The sequence below is a fragment of the Suncus etruscus genome, chromosome 6 (assembly GCF_024139225.1).
Source record: "Suncus etruscus isolate mSunEtr1 chromosome 6, mSunEtr1.pri.cur, whole genome shotgun sequence".
NCBI lineage: Eukaryota > Metazoa > Chordata > Mammalia > Eulipotyphla > Soricidae > Suncus > Suncus etruscus.
The window spans coordinates 11,573,217-11,599,202 of record NC_064853.1 but is presented as its reverse complement, the minus strand read 5'-3'; the positions used below and the strand labels follow the sequence as shown (position 1 = coordinate 11,599,202).

General features: G+C 40.4%; 1 protein-coding gene and 1 non-coding gene across 2 annotated transcripts in view; both read right to left on the bottom strand.

Annotated features, from left to right (window-relative positions):
- DNAI4 (dynein axonemal intermediate chain 4) overlaps positions 1 to 25,986 on the bottom strand; it is a 98,211-nt gene that overhangs the window by 12,184 nt on the left and 60,041 nt on the right. The window contains exons 12-17 of the mRNA XM_049775454.1: positions 24,755 to 24,912; positions 24,304 to 24,425; positions 22,293 to 22,391; positions 21,256 to 21,482; positions 18,051 to 18,207; positions 5,451 to 5,518 (exon numbers count right to left, since the gene is read on the bottom strand). Of these exons, the coding sequence (XP_049631411.1) occupies positions 5,451 to 5,518; positions 18,051 to 18,207; positions 21,256 to 21,482; positions 22,293 to 22,391; positions 24,304 to 24,425; positions 24,755 to 24,912 (831 nt within the window). The remainder of the gene's footprint in view (positions 1 to 5,450; positions 5,519 to 18,050; positions 18,208 to 21,255; positions 21,483 to 22,292; positions 22,392 to 24,303; positions 24,426 to 24,754; positions 24,913 to 25,986) is intronic.
- Positions 7,672 to 7,774, bottom strand: LOC126013111 (U6 spliceosomal RNA). Its single transcript, XR_007497443.1, has one exon. It is a non-coding gene; the product is annotated as a U6 spliceosomal RNA (small nuclear RNA).

The following is a 25,986-nucleotide window of genomic DNA, read 5'->3' as shown; positions in this document are numbered from 1 at the left end:
TTTAGGTCTCTTGATTCAATTGTCATTGATTTTGGCTTGGCTATTTAGTTTTTGTCCTTTTTTCTCCACCAATGCACCTGACACCACTTGGTCCCTGGCCCCCAGCTTTTCTTTTTTTTCTTATTTCCTAATTTTACAGAAAAATTCATAAATAAGAGGTAAAAACAATATAAACTTGTCTATCATTGCTGGTAAAGATGAATGAAATGCCAGGATGTTCTTCCCATGAAAAGTTGGTTAAACATTGAGGTGGTTAAACATTGAGGTGGTTAAACATATTTCTTTTGCCCTTTGAGTAGATCTTTTTCCATTCATAATTTTGGAATATGGATGATTTGGCACTGATGATTTGGGAAATACTAGTTCTTTGAATTATGCAGATGGCCCAAATGGTCAGTTAGTAATGTCACAAAATGAACTTCATTAACTACGGCATAGTAAAAGTGGGCCACAGTTGATCAGAAGTCTCCATGCTGCTCTAAATAGTAAACAGCTTTAGTAAGTAGTATTTCCTTCAAGTGACCTTAGTGCAATCTCAAATCTTGTTGTTTCAAATATTCCTTTGTGCATTTTTCAAATCTTTCGTTCTTTTGAATGCCCACATCTAAATAATAGTTTCTAAATCTTTATTTTAGAAAAGTAAATAAATCATGGTGGAGAGAATGTACAGTGAATAAGATGCTTGCCTTGCATGTGACTAATCCAGTTTCAATTCCCAGCACTCCATATGGTCCCCCAAGCACCACCAGGAGTGAGCTCTGAACATAGAGCCAGAAGGATACCATTGGGTGTGGCCCAAAACCAACCAAGCACAGTAATTAGGTAAGTGCCTTAGGCCATGGAGTTACACAGTACAAGCCAGGAGATAGAATTTCCTGTGTCTGAGGTTCAAGTTCGATACCACATGGTTTCCTCAGAAACTTCCAAGCTCCAATTTAAATGGCGCTGAACACCACTGGATGTGACCCCCAAACCAAAATAATTAGGTAACTAAAAATGCCTCCTGATAAAGCATTCATTTTTAGCCATAGAAATGCAAGCTCTTTTCTTTTTTAAGATCGCCCAGAATGTTCTAATTTCATCACCTAGGCTATTGAAAAGACACCAGCCCCGGTCAGGCCCTAGTATCATTCATTTATGCTGCATCATCAAGAATATTCTATAGTGGAAATGACTTAAAATAAAGAATGAAAGGCAAGATTACTTGCTGCAAGAGCACCTTTCTGATTATTAAAACATGTCACCCCTGCTTTGGTTGGTGCCCTGTCCAGTGCTGAAAGTCGGCACCCTGATCCATAACTGAGATGCCCACAAAGTAGTCACTAGGTCTGAAAAACCAACTTTGGCATTAGTCAGGTAACAAAGCCCGAGGAGTTTGTTATTGTGACCTGATGAGGAATTTGTTTTTAAAAGCCTTAATGCAGAAACACAGTCTGGAGATACCCTTATTGTTTTGCTATCTGTGAAGGCTCTGTCATTTCTCTGGCTATCTGGGTCTTCATTTTTCAGTGAAGAGACTCAGAGTAAAGTATCTTTTATCTCAATGGTTGGTAGGCTAAGATGGCTGGTATTTTTTACTCAAATATTTTCTGGGTATCTGAGGTTTCTGGAACCTCCTAGATACAGCTGTTTCAGCCCTTTTCAGGTGGGTGAGAAAGGGCTACAAGATGCTGATGAATCCCCACCCAACACTAGAATCTCTTTGAGAAATGTCTTTCAGTTCCTGTCCTTGATCATGAATTGATATTTACAGAATAACATGGTATTTACAAAATAGTGAATAACATGCAGCAAACAGCACACAGTTATTTAGAAATGATGAAGTTTGGATTCATTTAAGTGTACTTTTGTTTATGTTTTTTGGGCCTCACTCAGCAGTGCTCAGGGGTTACCCATTTAGGTCTCTCTGGCCATTTTTTTACTTTCTTTTAATTTTTCTACCTTGAGAATGTTCTGTTTTGAAGATGTTGAGTATTTTGGTTTGTTTGTTTGTTTGAAAGAAAATCAAATCTAGCTTTGCACAGCCCTGAAATTTTTCAGCTAGTCCAACTTTGAGAGCCAGAGAGATAGGAGAAAAGAAAAACTCTTGCCTTACATGTATCTGACCCAGAGTTGACTTTCCAGCACTATCTATGGGCAGAGCACTGCCTGGGACCACAGGAAGAGTCCCTGAGCACCACTCTACCCTCACGCATACACAAATAAAATGAAATAATATTTGAGAAAAAAAGCGCCTTCACCTTGGCAAAGAGAGAAAGCAGGCTTCATATTTGTTGTTGTTGTTTTATTTAAACCATTGCGATTTAAAAAGTTATTCAGAATAGGGCTTTAGACATCATTGGGTTTTGAGGCATTAATTCAACCACAGCTTACACCAAAGACATTATTTTGAGAATAAAACCCAACCATTATAAAGGTGATGTGATTCAGCAAGGACTAAAACTCTGCCATGCAGTGAAGATTCACTTAATCAAGGAGGCTCCCCTCATATCAGTGCAAGTTTCCAGGTCTTCCTGTTTTGGGGGAGGATAGGGGTGAGCTGGTGGGTTGGCAGTCAATCTGGTGGTGTTCAGAGGCTACCCCGGGTTCTATGCTTAGGGGTCACTCTTGGACGTGCCCAAGGGACCATGTAATGCTGCACTAAAGTATAGACTGCACACTAGCCTACAGAGCTCTCTCACCTGGCCAACCTTTCTAGGTCTTGCCCTGATGTCACCCAGCTGTTCTATGATTTTTCGCAATCTTTCAGCAGGCAGTGACCTACCCTGAGGACTTTGTACTCTAGAGAAATCCACCTTGGCAAGGGTTTGGGGAACTGAGCATGACTGTCTATCAACTGTAAGAATTAGAAGAAAGAACATGTCCTCAGAGCACTGGAGGATACTAGTAAATATACTCTACTTGGGGAAATGTGTTGGGCTTCTGTAAGGAATGTGATATATAATTTCAGACAGAGATGACAAGAGAATGTTTGTCTTGTATGCAACCAACCCAAGTTTGACCCTTGGCAACATATATGGTCCCTCTGAGCACCACCAAGAATAATCCTTAAGCTCAGAGCCAGGATTAAACCCTCAGTGCTAAAGAGCAGAGTACAACCCTTACTGTACAAAAATATTGATGTGGTTTCAGAGAGATTCACCATCTGGGAAAGAGCTCCATCAACTCATCCTTCTTATTTTGCAAAGGATCAACATGAGTGCAGAGGAAAAAAAGAGGCATAACCAGGGTCCGTTGACTTCTATTTATTATTTATTTCTACTCAATGACCTGTCATTGAGAAAATGCCATTCCAGTGCTTCTTGGGGTCTATTGCCTCACCTAATATGAAAAGTGAAGCTTGTTTTATGAAATATTTAACCATGCCATTCTAAATCAACTTCAATTTGTGTTATTTATTCTGTAATCATGTTTTCCTTTTTTTTTTACTTTTGATTGTAAAATGTAGCCAACAATTGATTTTTAAGACTCAAATAAATGCCTTACACTCTAATAATTCATTATAGACTTTATTAATCTTCCAAGTTTCATAATTTGATGCATGAAGAAATTCAGTGAAGTCCATGCCCTATTTCTGAAACTTCTTTAGATGCATGCCATCTTCAAAATTTGGAACACATAATGTATGCTACTAGAATTCCCTTCCTATTCCTTCAACCTTTCCTCCTAGCATAGCCAGGAATGAGCCCTAAACAGAGTCAGGAGTAAGACCTGAACACTGCCAGGTGTGGCCAAAAATGTGAAAGAAAGAAAAAAATAAATAAACCAATAATTAAAATACATGTGATCGTTTGGAAAGCTGAATGAAAATGCTCTCAGTGAATAATAATATGACATTTCAAGAATCCAAGACCTTTATTTTTCCTGGGCTGGTGGCACCATGCCTTTTACGAGCTGACTTATTCAGAGAAAACATCCTGGCAAAAGCTCATTTTCCACGAGTTTATTTGAATGCTACATGAATCCCTAACCAATTTAGGAAAAGCTGTGCTCCCTTTTTTAAAAATAAGATTTATAGCTATGTTCTTTGTTTTCCAACTAATGGACATGTTCTGTTTTCTGTTTAAGCCAGGAATAAATTTCAAATAAACTGTTCATCTTTTAGTTTTATCATTGAGTTTGCCAACCTAAGCAAATGAAGGCGAACAGCCTCATAAGTGTTGTACGAAGTTGAGCATGGATTAGAATGAAGTACTAGACCCCAAATAAGACACAAAGCTCAGAGTTGTATAAAGCAGCAAGTGATGTCATTAGTACAGTCTGTCTCTATCAGGGAAGAGAAAGAACTTGGCAAAGACCCTTCCATCAGCAAGGTTAAAACTGTCCTCAGACAAATAAGTAGGAATGTGGCATCTGGCACATTCTTCTAAGACTAAGAAGTAGGAATGTGGCATCATGCTACACTATATATACTATATATATATGTGTGTGTGTATATATATATACATATAAATGTGTATATACATATATACATACATATATATACATATAAATGTGTATATACATATATACATACATATATATGTGTATATATGTATGTATTTATATATTGCTTGTTTGTTTTGGTTTTAAGGCCACATCCAGTTGTATTCAGGGCTTTCTCCTGGCTCTTCACTCAGGAATCATTCCTGGAAATGCTCTGGAGACCATATAAAATACCAAAAATCTAACCTGGATTGGCCCCATGCATAGGAAGCACCCTACCTTCTGTACAACCTCTCTGGCCTCAACCTTCTCTGTTTGGGGCATTTACAGTGCTTTCAGCAAAGGTCTGTTGTGCCCTAAACAGTGGCAACACAATCTCATAAGGGCACCTAAGGAAAGTTTTTGCTCTCAAGAGTAAAATTTGATTTCATATCATCACAGAACAAAGAAAATGATGACCTAATGTTTAACATCATCCAAGGTGAATTTTATGTTTCTATGTTTTCCACTTTTGGGGTGGGGGGGCTTGGGCCATACCCGGTAACGCTCAGGGGTTACTCCTGGCTATGCGCTCAGAAGTCGCTCCTGGCTTGGGGGACCATATGGGACGCTGGGGGATCGAACCACGGTCCGTCAGAGGTTAGCGCAGGCAAGGCAGGCACCTTACCTCTAGCGCCACTGCTTGGCCCCTGTTTTCCACTTTTAAAGTGTTTTAACCTCTGTCAGGAAAGTGAGGGAATCTTATTTATTATATCATATTACAATATGAGGTAAATATTAAAGCAACTATTATTTCATTATTGTGATGTATCTTATTCTACAAATAGTTATTCCAATTATTCTTCTTTGTAGATATAGTAGAAAGCAAAACACCAAGTCCCAGTACATAAGCTATCTGTGATTTAAGGCATTTCCCAACATTTTCTGATTCTGGCCCCATCAGGCCTTGAGCCGTCTATGGTTTCTTTGTCCTGCCCATTGGCCCCAATTTTGTATAAGGCTCCCCCCATTTAATCAAGCTTTACCTGTGGCCATCTTGGCCATCTTGAATATCCTGGGAGCCCACAGACATGTGGTCCTCATTTGTAAAACTCTGGTTTAGAGGAACAAACTCTGGTCTGGACATTAAACAAATGAAACAAACTAATATTCACTGTGGGAATGAGTCTCCAATCAGAAACTCAGATATTTAAGAAATTTATTTTCTGTGATTTCTGGTTCTAAGTCATAATGCCACCCAGCTGGAATACCACAAATACAAACGGACATATGCACACATGCGTGTGTGTGTGTGTGTGTGTCAGTCTCAGAATTGGTTTCCTTTCATCTCTACCCATTTTCCAGAACTTAATTCTAGCATTTTACTCTTTTGTGTGTGTGTGTGTGTGTGTGTGTGTGTGTGTGTGTGTGGTTTTTGGGTCACACCCGGCAGTGCTCAGGGGTTATTCCTGGCTCCAGGCTCAGAAATTGCTCCTGGCAGGCACGGGGGACAATATGGGACACCGGGATTAGAACCGATGACCTCCTGCATGAAAGGCAAACGCCTTACCTCCATGCTATCTCTCTGGCCCCAGCATCTTACTCTTATACCAAAAATCCTCTATAATCAGAGATGCTTCTTGCTGGGGCATTAATCATTGCTAGCAGCTTGGCTTTCTCTAGCCCAGTTGGTCCTCATACTTTTTAAACAGGGGGCCAGTTCAATGTCTCTCAGACCGTTGGAAGGTCAGACGATAGTAAAAACAAAAACTATGAACAAATTCCTATGCACACTTTGCATATATCTTATTTTGAAGTGGAGAAATAAAATGGGAAAAAATACAATATGTGGCTCGCGGGCCGTAGTTTGAGGACCACTGCTCTAGCCAGGGGTGCTCTTCCAGTAATTCATTTTATGGAGAACATTTTTTGTAAACTTTTAAATTAAGGTATTGTGATCTATAATACTGTTAATCCTGGTTTTACATGCACATGATTGCAACACCAAACCCCTTACCAGTGTACCCACCTCTTTCCCCAAAAGTCCCCACTGACTCACTCAAACTCAGTACAATGAGTCAGTTCTCCCATTATGTTGTCTTTGGCCTCTTGTTGCTCCCTTATTGTGTATCTTTAAGTCCACATAGAAGGTCTTTCTGTATTCCATTCTTTGACTGTCTTCACTCAGCATGATTATCCTCAAGGATCTTTTAAGTCATGGAGACAAAAGGGTTTCCCTTTTGTCTATGAACTGAGTGCTGATAGTGAATGAAGTTAACATCCTGAAGGGGAGTGAAGTGGGGACCATATTCTCAACAGAAGCGCAACCTGTGTCAAGGTCTGATGAAAGCAAAAAAAAAAAAAAAAAATACACCAAATAGAAAACTAAGTTTCAAGTACTATTATTTATGGTACATTTCTATTATTAAAGAATACTCTTGGGTGGCAGTTTGCAAGACCTCAACAACCTATGAGGCTTAAAGACATGAACTATTTGCTAAACAATAATAGAGAATATGTGTTAGGTCACATATTATTTTATTCTAATACAAAGATTTCTGCTCCCCCACCACTCTTCCCCCAAAGCTTTTGAAATCTAAACGCCCACTTAGATTGTATGTTCCAGGTAGGAACTTGGTCTGTTACTGGATTCTCCCCAAACCTGTGAGTGAATTGAATAGGAAAAAAAAAATGGTTGGGTTTGGCCAGGCTCTGCACCAAGAGATTGGAAGCCTGCTGATTCTACTTTTTTCAATTATGGCTGGCTTAGACTATTAATTCCTCTTGCTACCCTGCCCCAGACCCGTGTTCCTGGGATTGGATATGGCCTATGGAGTCCAACATGTAAAAACTGTTCAGAGACTTGGACTTGAATTCAAGCCAGACTAGTAATCAGCTGATAATCTGGAGGTGAGTTGTACCATCTCTTTTTTGTATTTGTTGTTTAATTTTTAAATAAATTCTTTCATTGAATTACCATGAGATAGTTACAAAATTGTTCATGATTGAGTTTCAGTCACATGATGTCCAACACCCACCTCTTTTCCAGTGCAAATTTCCCTCCGTTATTTCCCCTGGTTTCTCTCCCACCTTCCCATCCCCTCCCTGCCTTCTTTAAACCTTAATGATGTCATTTGGGAAATAGAGCTTTGATATTACAATTGCTTGCTTCCATGTCTCATAGGATTTCTGTGAGGATGTGCTTAGATCATGGACATGGGATGATTTTTGCAAACTGTGAAGAATTCCTTTTTTTTTTTCTTTTTTAAAAATATGGAACACTTCACAAATTTGCGTGTCATCTTTGCACAGGGACCATGCTAATCCTCTCTGTATCGTTCCAATTTTAGTATATGTGCTGCTGAAGCGAGTATAACTGTGAAGAATTCTAATGAATATTATTGTTGGTATGTGATGAACTAAAGTGATTCTCAGTGCATCTCAACATCTCCTTGTGAGAGCTGTGTTTCCCGAACTGAACGTTCTCTCCCTTTCCAGGAGGCACTAGAAAAGTGTAATTAGGGGATACTTTCTTTGGGGGGAGTTTATACCTGGTGGTGTTCGAGGGTTACTTCTGGCTCTGTGCTCAGAAATACCTCCTGGCAAGCTTTGGGAACTATATGGGATGTTGGGGATCAAACCCGGTTGGTGCTGGGTCGGCCACATAAAAGGTAAATGCCCTACCACTGTGCTATCACTCCAGCCCTCGGGGTTACTTTCTACTTGTTATATTAAAGGAAGTATATTTCCAGAGGGATGTTGGCCAACTTTTTCTAAAAAAAGAAAATTACACGAAATATTTATTTTAGGGACATTTATTGAGACAAAATGGTAACTAATTCCTGTGTTTTTTTTTGTAATTGCATGTAACTACATAGAGGTGAACCACAGGAGTATATTAAATAACACAAACATATTTATTGGTGAGTAAAATATTCCTGTAACAGTAAGACCAGCTAACAATTTCCTCTTAGACAGCAATAATGGGCACTCTCTATGAGAGATGCCCAGTAGATAATGAATGAAGCAATGAACACTTAGCATGAAAATAAGCCAAAAATTAGTGTAGTTTCCATTACTCTCTCTTAGGGTCCCTTGGCAACTTAGTTGTGTTTGTGTTAAGAATAAAAATTAGATGGCTAATAGCTGAACAGAATTCTTATTCGGTTCTTAAAAACTTATATCAAGCTGCATAGCATCAGGAAAATGCGAATTAAGCCAACAAGATACTATTATATATCTCTTAGAATGGCAAAACTATCAAAATGACACTACCCAAAAAAATGACAATATCAAGGCTAGCAATATTGTGAAGTGAAATATTTTTCACAGTGCAGGGAGTAAAAAATGGTCTGGCTGGGGCCGGGTGGTGGCGCAAGAGGTAAGGTGCCTGCCTTGCCTGCGCTAGTCTTGGACAGACCGCGGTTCGATCCCCCGGTGTCCCATATGGTCCCCCAAGCCAGGAGCGACTTCTGAGCGCATAGCCAGGAGTAACCCCTGAGCGTTACCGGGTGTGGCCCAAAAACCAAAAAAAAAAAAAAATGGTCTGGCCACAGTGGAAGACATTTAGGGGTTTCTTACACATTCTTGGTGTTAACTCACAGAAATTGAAACTGTATTCCAAGGCTGTCTGGTTTCTAGAGACACTTTATTCATAATGGCCAGCTAAAGCATTTTGCTAGGTGATGGATAAAGAAATGGTGGTATTCCAGTTAACAAAATATTATTCAAATAAAAAGCTGTCAGGCCATGAATAGATATGGGAGAATCTTGGATTTCTATCACTGAGTAAAAGTCAATCTAAAAAGGCTACATACATACCCTCTAATTCCTATTATGTAGCACGCTGGGAAAAGTTAAACTAACAAGATAGTCACCAGGAGCAAAAAACATAAGCACGGAATTGAGGGAATGAATGGGCAGTGTGGGTGATTTTTAGAGCAATAGAAATAATTGATACTGGGGCTGGAGTAGTGGTGCAAGCGGTAGGGCATTTGCCTTGCATGTGCTAACCTAGGATGGACTTTGGTTCAATCTTCTGGAGTCCCATATGGCCCCCCAAGCCAGGAGCGATTCCTGAGAGCATAGCCAGGAGTAACACCCGAGTATCACCGGGTGTGAACCAAAATAAAAATCACTGATACTATGTTTTTTTCAAACCCATGGAACATTTACCAAGAGTGGGCCTTATTATAAAGCATAAATTTTGTGGGCTTTGGTGGATTATGTCTTAGGATGCATTGTTGTAGACTCATCAGTTGTGAAAAGGAAGCAATCTACTGCGTGGTTTTGATATAGGGTTAAAAAAAAAAAAGCAAAATATGGGACTGGAGAGATAACATGGAGGTAAGGCGTTTGCTTTTCATGCAGAAGGACAATGGTTCAAATCCCGGCATCCCATATGGTCCCCGGAGCCTGCCAGGAGTGATTTCTGAGCATAGAGCCAGGAGTAACCCCTGAGCGTTGCCAGGTGTAACCCAAAACCAAAAAAAAAAAAAAAAAAAGCAAAATATGAACTCAGGATCAGAAAACCAAGGAAAAAAGGCCTTATTTCTCAATCAAATTGGAAGAACATTGAGAATAATATATATAAAAATATTTTAAAGATCAACAAAAGGAAAATTTTTTCAACTGAATTATTTTATTAAGTTTATGGAAAGTCCAACCTTTCAGAATATGGAAGAGAATCACGATGATTTATACCAAAAGATTATTTGTTGTTGTTATTATTATTATTATTATTATTATTATTATTATTATTATTATTTTTTGTGTCACACCCGGTACTCCTGGGTATGCGCTCAAAAATTGCTCCTGGCTCGGGAGACCATATGGGACACAGGGGATCGAACTCAGGTCCATCCTGGGTCAGCCCCGTGCAATGCAAACGCTCTACAGCTGTGCTGTCTCTCCGGCCCCTATTTGTAATTATTGTATTAGCTGGACCTAAGCTCCCATTTTCCAAAATTATCTTGCTTTTGTTTATAGGATTACTCCCAAAGAAATGGAGAATATGAAAGAACACAAACTTAAAAAAAGATATTTCCTACTATTGTATGGTTCCATTCACAGATTTTTGCTTTTTTCTCCTTTTTCCCCCAGAGTTTTAGTGACTTATCTCATTGAATGCTTTCTAGATTCTTTCCAGGTTTCAGTTTACAAAATTCAGGATTTAGAAAACAAAAGACCTAAATTAGGCATATGCAATCTGTTTGAAAGAAATGCTTCTTCCCACTCCTATTTTCTACAAGCTGGCTAAACCTTTCATAAAAGAGCATCTTGAGGCAAACTGTTAATCAGAGACTTTCTAGTTTTTCTCTGAGCTTGCTCAAGTCTAGGATTAAAACCCAGGGAGGATTCTAGGCAGACAGAGGAGGTTCATGTAACTCATATTAATTCTTTTCATTGAATTGGCGGGTTCCATGCTTGCTAGTCGAGCTAAGCAAATTCCAACATTTTTTCCCATAACTCTGATTTGTCAAACAGTCTAATAAAATTCTATCATTTCACCTCTCAGACAGAAAACAGTCTAATTTTGATTTAAAGTTGAGCATGAGAGGCACATGTGTTCCCTCGACCCATGTGTCGGTCCTGCATACATGTATGTTGCTGATCCATTTACACAGTGCCTGAGCACATCACAGCATCTCTCCATGCCTGAGATTGGACTTTCTTTCTTTCTTTTTTTTTTTTTGCAGACTAATTTTTTTTCTTTATTTTTAATTATGAGAACAAGGGTGCAAAGAAAGAGGACAAGGTAAAGTTACAGTGGAAGGACCATCACCCATAACATAATTCTCAGAAGTCCCCTTGCTGATATCTTAACTTTGAAATTTCAGCCAAAGAACATTAAGATAAATAAGACAGAATCCATGTACAATTACTTTGTCCCTCAAGTCCCCAGATTGTAACACATTATAATATTTCTTAACAGTACACAAAGCAATCTGAAGCCATAAAACTTACGTAACTCCTTAAACATTACAGGCATAGTATTTTCTTACATTTCCATATACATGCATATTAGCTTACATTAACCTCAAATTTTAAGTGAGTTCTTTTTAAGGATTAGAGTCAAAGGAGCACAGTAAAAATGGTGTTAGAGTGGCAATTGTTGTTTGCATAGGCCCACCAAAATATGAGGGACATGGAAAGAAATAACCTTGGCCTAAGTACAAAGAGACCCGACCCCTGAAGTTTCCTGGCACAAGACCAAGTCTAGGCTTCAGGCAAGCTAGATCATCCAATCCAATACATTGTCTGTAGTGCCAACACACTTTTATTTTTCACACAATCTCTGTTGTTGGTATCATGTTTCTGTATTAAAGATCCTGGAATCTGCATATCTTACATTGAAGTCAGGATGTGGAGCATCCTCTCCTTTCACCTCACAATCAAAGGGCAATGCAGGGAGCCCTGTCCTGTAAGCAGGTCGTTGTTGTTAAGTCTTCTCAGTGTTAAGGGAAGTCTCTTTTGAGCAGGTCAAAGTCTGAGCAGTGTAGGTCTTCCGTGGTAGAGGATTGCTTCCAGGTGATGTTATAGACCAGCCTGGATGTTTCGTGGATGGCTTCCCTGGTTCAGGGGAGAATGGATTATGCCCTTTCTTCTGAGGTCTGTGCCAGGTCGTTATGTCAATGTTCAGGGTGTAAGGTCCCTCTGCACTACAAGATTTGTGTGTTCCAATCTCTATTAAATAGGATCTTATTTGTATGTATAGTATTTTCCAATTTTAATGTGCCTATGCAAATAAGAAGCAATGCCACGTGGTGTTATTGGCGCATATGGGGGCCATAAGAACAATTCCAATGATTCCCATGACATGGTTCAATCATAAGCATTAAACTGGGGGACTCTTCCACCAAAATTTCTTGTTAAACAGCTCAAAAAGAGAAGATAAAAAGTGGTAAAAAGTGGTTAGAATCATCACTGAATAAGACAAAATTTAGTAAGAATTATAGCTGTCCGAAAAAAACCACAAAATATTCTAAAGAAATACGTGTCCATTTTATGTATCTTGAAACAGTTTGGAGTTGTCACATACAATGCACAGCTTTGGACTGTGATTAGGATTGTACACTACTGAAGTTAAAAAGAGTAATGTAGGTTAGTGATGTTTGAGAGGGGGTTAGAGAGTTACGGAGTAAAAAAGAGCTTTGTGGGGCCCGGCGGTGGCGCTAAAGGTAAGGTGCCTGCCTTGCCTGCGCTAGCCTTGGACGGGCCGCGGTTCGATCCCCCGGCGTCCCATATGGTCCCCCGAGCCAGGAGCGACTTCTGAGCGCATAGCTAGGAGTAACCCCTGAGCGTTACCGGGTGTGGCCCAAAAACCAAAAAAAAAAAAAAAAAGAGCTTTGTATGGGTGTGGGAAAGGGCAGAATACAAAATGAACATTCTGTATATGCAAAACATAACATAAGAATAAGGAATATTCTGAATACATGAAGTACATGAAGTACGCACGAGGGCGTGAGCCCCCGCGCGGTTCTGTAGTTTTTGGATGCCTAGGGAGGAATTTCTCCCCCCCTCCCCCCAGGGCCCAATTAACCAGGCGTGGCCTTGAAGACCCACCAGGTTTGGGGGGACCTTGGTCCCCTGGACTAGGTGGTCAGCCCAGGGGACCTGTGGCCAGCTGTCCTGCCCAGAGCCCCCAACATACCAGGCAAAGACACCCAGAAATCCTGGCATGTGGAGTGCTCTGAGCCCAGCTGTGCCTCTGTAGTTTTTGGATGCCTAGGGAGGAATTTCTCCCCCCCTCCCCCCAGGGCCCAATTAACGAGGCGTGGCCTTGAAGACCCACCAGGTTTGGGGGGACCTTGGTCCCCTGGACTAGGTGGTCAGCCCAGGGGGCCTGTGGCCAGCTGTCCTGCCCAGAGTCCCCAACATACCAGGCAAAGACACCCAGAAATCCTGGCATGCGGAGTGCTCTGAGCCCAGCTGTGCCTCTGTAGTTTTTGGATGCCTAGGGAGGAATTTCTCCCCCCCTCCCCCCAGGGCCCAATTAACCAGGCGTGGCCTTGAAGACCCACCAGGTTTGGGGGGACCTTGGTCCCCTGGACTAGGTGGTCAGCCCAGGGGACCTGTGGCCAGCTGTCCTGCCCAGAGCCCCCAACATACCAGGCAAAGACACCCAGAAATCCTGGCATGCGGAGTGCTCTGAGCCCAGCTGTGCCTCTGTAGTTTTTGGATGCCTAGGGAGGAATTTCTCCCCCCCTCCCCCCAGGGCCCAATTAACCAGGCGTGGCCTTGAAGACCCACCAGGTTTGGGGGGACCTTGGTCCCCTGGACTAGGTGGTCAGCCCAGGGGACCTGTGGCCAGCTGTCCTGCCCAGAGCCCCCAACATACCAGGCAAAGACACCCAGAAATCCTGGCATGTGGAGTGCTCTGAGCCCAGCTGTGCCTCTGTAGTTTTTGGATGCCTAGGGAGGAATTTCTCCCCCCCTCCCCCCAGGGCCCAATTAACGAGGCGTGGCCTTGAAGACCCACCAGGTTTGGGGGGACCTTGGTCCCCTGGACTAGGTGGTCAGCCCAGGGGGCCTGTGGCCAGCTGTCCTGCCCAGAGCCCCCAACATACCAGGCAAAGACACCCAGAAATCCTGGCATGCGGAGTGCTCTGAGCCCAGCTGTGCCTCTGTAGTTTTTGGATGCCTAGGGAGGAATTTCTCCCCCCCTCCCCCCAGGGCCCAATTAACCAGGCGTGGCCTTGAAGACCCACCAGGTTTGGGGGGACCTTGGTCCCCCGGACTAGGTGGTCAGCCCAGGGGACCTGTGGCCAGCTGTCCTGCCCAGAGCCCCCAACATACCAGGCAAAGACCCAGAAATCCTGGCATGCGGAGTGCTCTGAGCCCAGCTGTGCCTCTGTAGTTTTTGGATGCCTAGGGAGGAATTTCTCCCCCCCTCCCCCCAGGGCCCAATTAACGAGGCGTGGCCTTGAAGACCCACCAGGTTTGGGGGGACCTTGGTCCCCTGGACTAGGTGGTCAGCCCAGGGGGCCTGTGGCCAGCTGTCCTGCCCAGAGCCCCCAACATACCAGGCAAAGACCCAGAAATCCTGGCATGCGGAGTGCTCTGAGCCCAGCTGTGCCTCTGTAGTTTTTGGATGCCTAGGGAGGAATTTCTCCCCCCCCTCCCCCCAGGGCCCAATTAACCAGGCGTGGCCTTGAAGACTCACCAGGTTTGGGGGTACCTTGGTCCCCTGGACTAGGTGGTCAGCTCAGGGGGCCTGTGGCTAGCTGTCCTGCCCAGAGCCCCCAACATACCAGGCAAAGACACCCAGAAATCCTGGCATGCAGAGTGCTCTGAGCCCAGCTGTGCCTCTGTGGACTTTCTTACATTCATGCTGGTCTGTGTCCTGGTCCACTCTTCCACTTTGGAGAAGCCTGAGCTCTCTTGAGCTCCTCACTCGCTCGCTCTCTCGCTTTCCCCTCCTTTCCTTTTCTTCTCCTTCCCCTTCCTCAGAACTTTCAAAAAAAAGCCTGCCTTTACTTCCAAAAAAAAAATTGAATATGAGAAGTCAATGTTCTCATAATACTAATAATTGAATAATTCATAAGACTTGAAAAGCAGATTAAAAACTCTATGAAACTGTCTTATATAGATTTTTATTTAAGTAATTCTGATCATTTTTTCTAAAGGAATAATTTTTTTAACATTATAGAACTTTTTTATTATAGAACATTTTTAAGTATATAAGTGTACTCAAATACAATTGGAACATAAATGAGAAATAAAGGAGGAACATCTTTAAACTAATCGTGAAAATTATAGAAAAACTGATTAGTGTAGATCAAAAACTAACCTCATATTTCTGAAATGAGTTTTTTAATTCACACTAAATTTAAATGTAATTTAAACTAGAATATTGTTTTCTAAAATCAAAATCCCAACTTACTGCATATAAATCAGACCATTAGATATTAAATACTGTTGCTTTTTCTTTAAATGATGAAAAAAGGTATTAGTAGTGATGAATTATCCTTGTTGTTCTGGTTTGGAACTAAGCAAAATATCTATGGCATCCCCCTGAAAGAAAAATGTCACATAATCACAATGCAATGAAACATAAAATAAAAAAAAAAGATCTCTTAAATGGCATTTAAAATTTATAAGTTAGTGATGCAGTTATAAAGGGCATCCAATAAGATTATAAAAAGGAAACAAACCAAATTAATTTTAAATAACTGTCACTTTCTAGTATAAACCATACACTTTGCTAGTCTGCATAAAAATTGCTCCTTTAATGAACTTTGATAAACAATTTTATATAATTTTTGAATAGGTATTAGTTTCATAGTTCATGAAATCAAAACTACCTAACAAGGCATGCACTAAAGCATTTACTCTGCCTTTTTCCATCAGACCACCCAGCATTTTCCTCACAGGTAAGCATTCATATTAATTCCCTGTGTCTTACCCTAATTGATTAAACAATTTCACAAGAATTAAGCAACCTTTTTGTCAACAATTTTATTAATATTAATATTTAGTCTTAATATTTAAGCCTCAGTTTTATCACCTACTTTAAATTTTTATTCTGAATGATATTGCCTATTTCCTGATCATCAGTGTTTTGATTTGAAAATATTTTACTTAGGATGGAGAGGAGAGGAGCAGAGCGGAGAGGAGTGGAGCGGAGCGGAGAGGAGCGGAGAGGAGGGGAGAGGAGGGGAGAGGAGGGGAGAGGAGGGGAGGGGAGGGGAGAGGAGGGGAGGGGAGGGGAGGGGAGGAGAGGAGGGGAGGGGAGAGGGGAGGGGAGGAGAGGAGAGGAGAGGAGAGGAGAGGGGAGGAGAGGAGGGGAGGGGAGAGGAGAGGGGAGGGGAGGGAAAAGGAGAGGAGAGGAGGGGAGGGGAGAGGAGAGGGGAGGGGAGGGGAAAGGAGAGGAGAGGAGGGGAGGGGAGAGGAGAGGGGAGGGGAGGGGAGGAAGGGAGGGGAGAGGGGAGGGGAGGGGAGGTAAGAAAAGGGGAGGAGAAGGGAAAGGAGAGGAAAAGAAAGAAGGGAAGGGGAGAGGAGAAGAGGGGAAGTAATGAAAGGGGAGGGGAGAGGAGGGAAAGGAAGGGAAGGGTGGGAGGAGAGCAGAGTAGAGATGGGAGGGAAAGGGGAAAGACATAGGAAGAGGAGGGGAGAGGAGCAGGGAAGAAAGGAGGAGAAGAGAGGGGGAGAAAGGAGAGGGGAGGAGAGGGGTGAAGGGAGGGGAGGAGAGGAGAGGGGAGAAAGGGGAGGGCAGGGGAGGAGAAAAGAGAGATTTGAATGTCTAAATTCCTATGGGGGTTGTATTTTTATTTAATATTTGTATGGTAAACACTTTTGTTTTGGGGATTTCTGTTTGGTTGTTGCTGTTTTAGTTTGTGGGGCACACCAAGTGATGCTCAAGGTTTACTTCTGGCTTTGCAATCAAGAATTACTCAACTGGGCCTGGAGAGATAGCACAGCGGCGTTTGCCTTGCAAGCACCCAATCCAGGACCAAAGGTGGTTGGTTCGAATCCCGGTGTCCCATATGGTCCCCGTGCCTGCCAGGAGCTATTTCTGAGCAGACAGCCAGGAGTAACCCCTGAGCACCACAGGTATGACCCAAAAACCAAAAACCAAAAAAAAAAAAAAAAAAAAAGAATTAACTCAACTGATGCTCCACTGCTCCAAATTCAGTTTGTGGGCAAATGCTTAAAATGTTGTGAGAAAAAATGAAGTAAATCAAAAGATGAAAAAAAAAAAAAAGGACTTAGGCATTGGAGTTACACTTAAGGTTTGAAGATACAGACAGAAGAAAATTCTTATTAAAAGCTACATATCTGAATCCATTTTAATGCTTTTGGGAGATATGAATAAATAATAGAATTTTCTTTCAAGTTCTTTTGGCTGTTGAGCTATCTCTCTGGGACAGGATTCAATGGAATACAAGTACCTTTAGGACCTATCAAAATATTTTTCACTCAATGAGTAACATTCAGTTCAAGAAATCAAACAGAAATAAATGGTTTATATTATAGAAAACTTAAATTTTTGTGGTGACATCCTTTAGTGTATTTCAAAATTAGTATATAATGGAAACTTATTACTGAAGAAGACCAAGGCATTGAAAAATTTATTTTATTCAGTGTCATGATCTGGAAAACGTACATAAAAAATCTAAACTAAAATCCACCAATAATCCAATAACTCTCAAAAATTCTGCTTCCATCATGTTTAATTTTTCCACTACTTTTTTAATGTCTATTCCAAAATCGTATGTTGGACAACTTCCAGATATCTGTTGTGCAGATATTCTATAAAGCCATGGGATATAATAAGAAACAAAACAAAAGACAAAATTTCGGGGCCAGAGCAAAAGTGCAGTGATAGGGCGTTTGCCTTGCACGCGGCTAAACCAGGACAGACCTCAGTTCTATCCCTGGCATCTCTTATGGTACCCAAGCCAGGAGTGATTTCTGAGCACAGAGCCAGGAGTAACCCCTGAACATCAACGTGTAGTCCAAAACCAAAACCAAACAAACAAACAAAAAGACAAAATTTTATTGTTTACCAAGTCTCTTAAGTAGTGACTTTAGATTTTTTTTTCACTAAACTAAACTCAAGAAACTAACAAGATGTAAAGACTTTTAGCAGGTTCCAAAATTCTAACATTATAAACCAATGTAAAATTGCCTTCGAGTCTTACCCGGACGGTATCCAACGTGACAGGCATATTTCTTAGTTCATACACGGCCACCTGTCCATCACTGTCTCCCACGAGAAGACAGTCTGTATGTTTGGCAAAGAGCACCGTTGTGAACTTGATCCCAGGGTTAGCAACATACACAATCAGAGGGTCCAAACTGCAATGAGATATCTTACTTGTAAATTCAATTGTTCATATGCTTCCTTTTGGGGGAATTGGGGGCCACCCCTGGTAATGCTCTGAGACTACTGTTCTGCACTCAGGATATTCCTGGAGGTGCTAAGGGGACCACATTATGCTGAGATCAAACTCTGGTCTCCTGCATGCAAAGTGTGTGTTCATAGAGCTATCTCTCTTTTTTTTTTTTTTGAGATTTTTATTTCTTTTTATGTTTCTTTCCTTTCCTTTCTTTATTATTATTATTATTATTATTATTATTATTATTATTATTATTAGTAGTAGTAGTAGTAGTAGTAGTAGTAGTAGTAGTAGTAGTAGTAGTAGTAGTAGTAGTAGTTTTTGGGTCACACCAGACAGTGCTCAGGGGTTACTCCTGGCTCTACGCTTAGAAATCGCTCCAGGCAGGCTCAGGGGACGATATGGGATGCCAGGATTCAAACCACCATCCTTCCATATGCAAGGCAAACGCCTTACCCTTCATGCTATCTCTCCAGCCCCCAACGTTTCTTTTCTTATTTCCGGGCTCAGAATTAACGGATTCTCACTCTTCATTCACTTAACATTTTCTTTTCTTCAATGAACCAATTTCATAAAAGCAATTCCCATTTGAAATGTAAAATCCCAAATTTTAACTTTCATGATGGAAGTTGAATTGTACATAAATGTACATAAATTGTACATATTAATTTGGCTAGGCCAAATACCCAAGTGTTTGATCAAATAGTGGTTCTATGAAGGTAGTTTGTTTTTTTCTTAATGTGTGACTAACATTTCAGTAAATAGAGTTTCTTTTTTTCTTTTTTGAGTTTAGGGCCATAACTGGTGGTGGTTCTATGGCCAAAAATCACTCTGGCAGGCTCTCGAGACCATATGGGATGCTGCAGATCAAATCCAGGTCAGCAATGTGCAAGGCTGCTGCTGAACTATTGCCCTAGTCCCCTCAGTAAATATAATTTCTATAGAGTAGATATGCTCTCTCATGTGGGTAGGTCTCATCTAATTTCTAGAAAATCTTAAGAGAAAATACAAGTTCCCCAAAGTAGAATAATATTCTTCAAACTTCTTTCAAACTCAAGACTGCAACCTGAATTTTTGATGAAAATCCCATCTTATCGGTCTGTTATCCAGATTTCTTGTAAATGATTATAAGAGCCATTTGTTTAAAATTTCTCTAGAGAGACAGATAAGGATTTTGAGATACGTACATATATATGCAGAGAAAGATAAACAAATAAGTAGAGAAAGATACACAAATACATAATTGTCTCCCCATATATTGACTCAATTTCTCTGGAAAACTCTGACTAATATAGCCCCTTAAGCAATTAAGTGTTTTCATTGAAGAATGGAAGAATGCTTTGATCCAGAGAAATCTAAAACATAAAAGAACTTCTGCTCTTGGTCACCCAAAGCAGTTCACTGATGCTCTTAGAAACAAGAAGCAACTTTTATAGTTCTGCAGCATGTTGATAATTCAATGAGAAGAACTCGTTGAGTCTGGAAATGTAGGTCAGTGGGGCACTTGCCTTGCTTGTGAGGCTCTGGAGTTTGATCCCAGCACAACTCACATAAAGAACAAACACACTGATGGAAAAGGGTAATAGTATTACAGGAGGGCACTTGACTTACACACAGCTGACCCAGTTTCAACCTCAGGCATCCCATATGGTCCCTCAGGCACTACCAGGAGTAATTCCTGAGTGCAGATCCAGGAGTAACCTCTGAGCAATGACAGGGATTATTCAGGTTACAGCAAAGTCAGCAGTGCCAAAAAATAAACCAAAATAAAAGAAAAAACCAACTGAATTTCACATTATTTATTGTCAAGAATGTATTTCCTTACAATATGCTTTCTGCTAATTGTTAGCATAAAGATCTACAATATTTCCATGTGAAGAAGTAGAATCCTAAAACATTTTATTCCCTAATGCATCAACTTCTATATTGAGAAGGATATTTAAGTCTAACAGCACTCCAATAACTGGTATAGCATCTTGATTCAAAAGTTTGAATCAGGGGCCGGGCGGTGGTGCTAGAGGTAAGGTGCTTGCCTTGCCTGCGCTAGCCTTGGATGGATCACGGTTTGATCCCCCGGTGTCCCATATGGTTCCCCAAGCCAGGAGCAACTTCTGAGCACATAGCCAGGAGTAACCCCAGAGCATCACCGGGTGTGGCCCAAAAACAAAGCAAACAAACAAACAAACAAACAAAAAACCAAAAGTTTGAATCAATGTCTGTACTTTTGAACAGGTTTTTCATTGTTATTTTAAAGTCACAACTTTTCAAAATTGTCCTTTTTCCCCTTTCTCTTCCCTTCACTGTTGTTCCTAAAATGACCAAGGTTTGCACACTTGGTTTCAGTGCCACTGGGGATCCCAGGCTTTAGTTGGGATGTCCCCACACACTGGTTATGATGTATTGGAAACTGCATATTGTGTTGTATAGGAGAAAAACACCAGGATTACTCTCAGTACGTGGGTGTTATCAGGAATACAACTCTAGACCTTACCCGTCTCACATCGCTCAAGACGAATGGCCTAAACACACCCTATTTTCCCTGAAAATGTTTTAATTTTTTTATGTTATTTTTAATTTTTAAATTTTTAACGTTTTAAATTCAATGTAATAAGTACGATTCTAATATATATGTACATATATATTCCCTTTCCTTATGGTATTATTGAAAACTTTTAGTTACAAATTCAGCTAAGTGCATCCTATGTAAAACAGGCAATGAAAAAGAATTCAATGTAGTAATATTCTATGCCTGCTTGTAAAAGTCTATGTCTTCTGGCAAAAGTCCAAGGCAACGTATTTTCAATAAAACATGATTTAATATGATATAAGTAAATAACATAGAGTTGGCATCCTGGCATATGGTTTTCTTTTATTCTTAAGGGACTTTTTCATACAGATTATTACTTTTTTTATAAGTAACAATGGTTTTTCCTAACCTATGTCAAAGTATCATTTCGTTTGAACTGCTTTTATCAGAACATTCCCAAAGGAATGTATTAGTACTTACATGCTGACACGAAGGTCCCAAACCTCCACTCTGCTCTCATTTGCAGCTGCAAAGATGAAGGATGATTTCGGGGACCAAGCAACGTCATAAACAACGTAAGTGGTTGGGTAAAAGCTCAAAAATGGTTTGAGATTCTCCTGTTGCCAGATAATAATGCCCCAGTCTGCAGAACAGCTCAGGAAAACATCACTACAGAATGGATTCCATGTTATTTTATATACTGGACCCTAGAAAGAGAAACATAATTAGAATTCACCAGAAAACAGTGCTTAACATTTTCTACTTTAAACTTGAACAACAGACTACAAATCCTGAGATTTCCAGAAGAATTATGCACTATATACCAGGGTGTGTGTGGCCAGGATAATTGCTTTAAGTAGGAGGAATTTATAAATTAAATCATCAGTAAATCATGCCATACAAAAAATAGTTGTACATCACTAAATATGAATATATTTATGCTGATTCACTTAAAAGAGTTTTAAGAAAAATGGAAATGGGATTTTTAATTATAAAATATTTAGAAAATAAGCTTTTGCAGAAAAATGCTTTTACTTAATAAAAAAAAATGGGTCTTGTTATGTTGGCAGGCTGGAGGGCAGGGAGTAGTGGCATGGGATGGACTCTGGGAACACTGGTAAAAGAGGTTGACACTGTAGTAGGATTGTTCCTGAAACATTGTATGTCTGGCACCTAAATATGATGAACTTTGTAAATCACAATGATTTAAACAAAAATTTTAAAATAATGCTTTTACTTTGGGGGTACTTGTCATTGTAAGCAAACACAATTCTTTGCTTTCAATTTTAATATGATTATCTTAATTTGCAGAAATAAATCTAAGACATCTAGAAGTAAAGTCACCTATTTCACACTGGTAGTTATCATACAACACAGGACTAAACTGTGAATTTGTTGTATGGTAAGATTGTATGGTTACATTGCTTAGTGATTCCCTCTTTGCACAATGATGCCTTTTGCTTAAGAATTATTACAAAATACATTTAAAAGACCATACCTATTATAATTAAACCAACCTTGTGTCCTCGGTAGGTATCTAGGTACTGTTCATTATATGAGCAGGAGCATTTGTGAATATGACCTTCTTCAGTGCCAGCCAAATAGATGTTTGTGTCCTACAACACCAAAAAAAAAAAAATCAAAATGCACTGGCTCGTGATATGTATGTAGAAGTGCCAAATAGACCATTGAAAGTTCTGAATGTAAGAACAAAAACTGTATAGTACCTTGAAGATAAGTGTCTGCTATCCTTTTCTTTATCATGCTTTACAATAATCAAAACAGCTTTCAAACTAGTATGCAAAGAAAAACCCGAGTTCCTTTCTTATTGGAATTGAGGGGAGCCCTTGGTTTGCTGTAGAGAAATGTCATGAACAGCACTGGCTTAAAATAAAAAAGAAACATGGTGCAGGGGAGTTGGATCAAAGGGTTAGAGTGCATGACTAGCTGCAGAGACCCCTAGTTGGATCTCACGCACCTCATGGTATCCTCCTTCTCCATCTCTAGTAACCTCCTGGTGTGGCTCTGAAAAATCCCCCGGACCCAAGCAGCTCTGAATCACAGGTAGCACTGAGCTATCTGATTTACACAGCCTGACCGAGTATCATTAGGAGTAATCCTCAAACCTCATGGACGCTACTTGGGATCATTCCCCCAGGCCAAATAAATATTCAGATATTTAGTGTTATGAAACAATGGAATTAGTAGCCCAAGAGAAAGAGCGAGTGCTCTTTTATTACAAGGACTCAAAGTCAGACGACTTAGCAATAACTACTGAAAATATACTGCTGGAATTTAGCTGGTTATGAAAGAATGAACTAGATGGAATCTTAAACATGTCTAAACTTATGAAGTACGTAGGTTTTTTGAAAGTATTGCCTGAGATAAATAGGTGGTACTGGGATTAAGATAAGTGTTCTGCCTGCAGCCAGCCCAGATCAATCCTTGGCTTCATACAGTCCCCTGAGTATCACTGGGAACAGTGAGACTGCCCTGAGCATGGCACAATGCTTAGTGTCCTTCTTGGCTTCTACTCAAAAGATGTCAATAGAACTCACTTGCCCAACCTCAAACTAACTTTAAAAATTAAAATTATCCCAAGATTCTGTGAGTTATGTTCTGGGAGGAACATATACTCTACCTTCCCACACTAAAAATCTCTGTTTTAAAGTCAAGGTGAAAGTACATTCAAAAGCTTGGAAAATGAAAGTAGTTCATATATGATTAATATATGTCTAGGAGGACACATGCAAGGCAAGTGTCCTCTCTGCTGTAATGTACAATAAAAATACATGACTGGGGCTGCACCCCACATACTGTGTTTCTAACACCTTAGGCAAATGGATTTAATGAAGCAGGATAGCGGCGGAGGAACAAGAATACCAAGGCAGTTAAGAGAGAAGCAGTCTGCTTCTTTCCTCATGGCCTCTCTGCCATGTGCTGCCTCTGCTGCTCCAAAGCCAGAACTGCTTTCTTTATTTCTCCACTAACCTGTTTCATCAGACCCATACTTTTGGGTATTTGGGGTGGTCTTACCACTTGTGTATTTTTATTTTACACTTTAAGATCTCTCTAGCCCCCAGAATATGTTATCTTAAAGTCTGTCCCCCCAATTTCAAAGAACTTTATTCACTGTGTTTGCTTCTAGTATTGATGAGCAGGAATGCATGTGGCCTCCCTGACCTTTGTCACCTCTTACCCTGAAATACAGAGCTCCATGTAGTGGATCTGATTCTATGTGAGAGAGCAGCAGAGCACCCACAAAAAGCATGGGGGGGGGCGGCATCCATTCAAGCAAGCCATTAGGAAGAAAATCCTTCCATAGCTCCTCAAAAACACAGAACTTTCCTCTGAGAAGCAGGACCAGGTTAGAGCAGAATGGACCATCCTACCTTGGATTGGCCACAATGACTAAGCTGGTTGTTGGTGGCTTATTTTTTGTAAAACATGATATTTTTTTTTAATATTTTGTTTTCTACCTTGGAAGTTGTCATATAGAATAATAACTAAGGAGGTGAAATAACTTACCTTGGGATGAAAAGCGAAACACATCCCAGGAGCCTGTCTAGAGATCAAAGCTTCCCCTTTCTTTTCCTTTTCCAGTCCTTTCTTGATGGTAGTAAAAGAAGTTCTTTTCAAACGCATCAGATCTTTATTTAAAGAAAAAATATATATCATCACTGTTATGGGCCATCTGAAAAAAATACTGCAGATATCTGTGTGGTCACCCACATGAATTGCCACATTTTTCAATTCAGTTAAAATTTGCTACTACCAGAACTTTTTATTTAGAAAAACAATACCCAGGCCATTTCTTTTCCTTAATCAAACCAAAATGTGTTACCTTTCAGAGAGTTCACGAGAATTCTTAATTCAGCACAAAGAAGGAGAATTTGATAAACAGGTATATATATACATGTGTTTATGAATCTGCATTGATAGTAATTATGTTATATATAACATACAATATGTTCTTTACCATGAGCACCAAGTCCTTTCCGGATAACCCACTTTGAGATTCTTCCATCCGCTGCTATAGAAACTAGTATTTCTCTCTTGTCATCACCTGTTGTTCCTCGATCTTGTTCTATCCACTGTAGTTGCCATATAGGTCCCCAATGTTTATGTGGAGATTCACTAAAATAGGCAAAAGCACACTATGTAATAAACATAGCTCCCTAGAATATCTGAACTTTGTCTATACACTGATATTTTTGGCGTTCAAAATTGAGAGAGAGAGAGAGAGAGAGAGAGAGAGAGAGAGAGAGAGAGAGAGAGAGAGAGAGAGAGAGAGAGAGAGAGAGAGAGAAAATCTGCTCCAAGGGGCTGGAACAGTAGCACAAGAGGTAAGGAGTCTGCCTTGCCTGCACTAGCCTAGGGAGGACTGCAGTTCAATCCCCCGGCGTCCCATTTGGTTCCCTAAGCCAGGAGCAATTTCTGAGCACATAGCCAGGAGTAACCCCAGAGCGTCACTGGGTGTTGGCCCCAAAGCCAAAAAAAAAAAAAAAAAAGAAAAAGAAAGTCTGCTCAGAGGCAGGCAGAGGGGAGGGTTGGAGGAATATTGGGGACACTGGTGATGAGAAACACAAAGTGGTGAAGGGAGAAGCATTGTTTGACTGAAATTCAATCATGAACAATTTTGTAACCAAAATTTTTTATTTAAGTGCAATAATCACTTAGATAAAGTGATTATTAAAAAAAAGAATAATCTTGCTAAAGCTAAATATAATGTATATATAGTATATAAGTGGATTTGAACGAAAAAATAAAACGGGCTGGAGTGGTGGCGCAAGCAGTAGGGGGTGTTTGCCTTGCATGCGCTAATCTAGGATGGACTGTGGTTCGATTCCCCCAGCGTCCCATATGGTCCCCCAAGCCAGGAGCGATTTCCGAGTGCATAGCCAGGAGTAACCCCTGAACAGCACTGGTGTGGCCCAAAAAGCAAAAAAAAAAAAAAAAAAAAAAAGTTATAAAAAATAAAACCATTTTCAGCTAGGTGCTATGTAGCAGTTACTGTAGTCTCATATTTGGTTCATGTTTTTGACAATCTAAAAAAGTTGACCCAACATTTTTGGGGTTTTTTTGTCTGTAGTTTAAAATTTGAAGGAAGACCATATTGAAATTATTATTAAAGAAAAAACTTTGGCATCTAATATTCATTGTTTTTCTCCTTCATTACTAAAGGAAAATTTACTGCCTTTAATTATAACA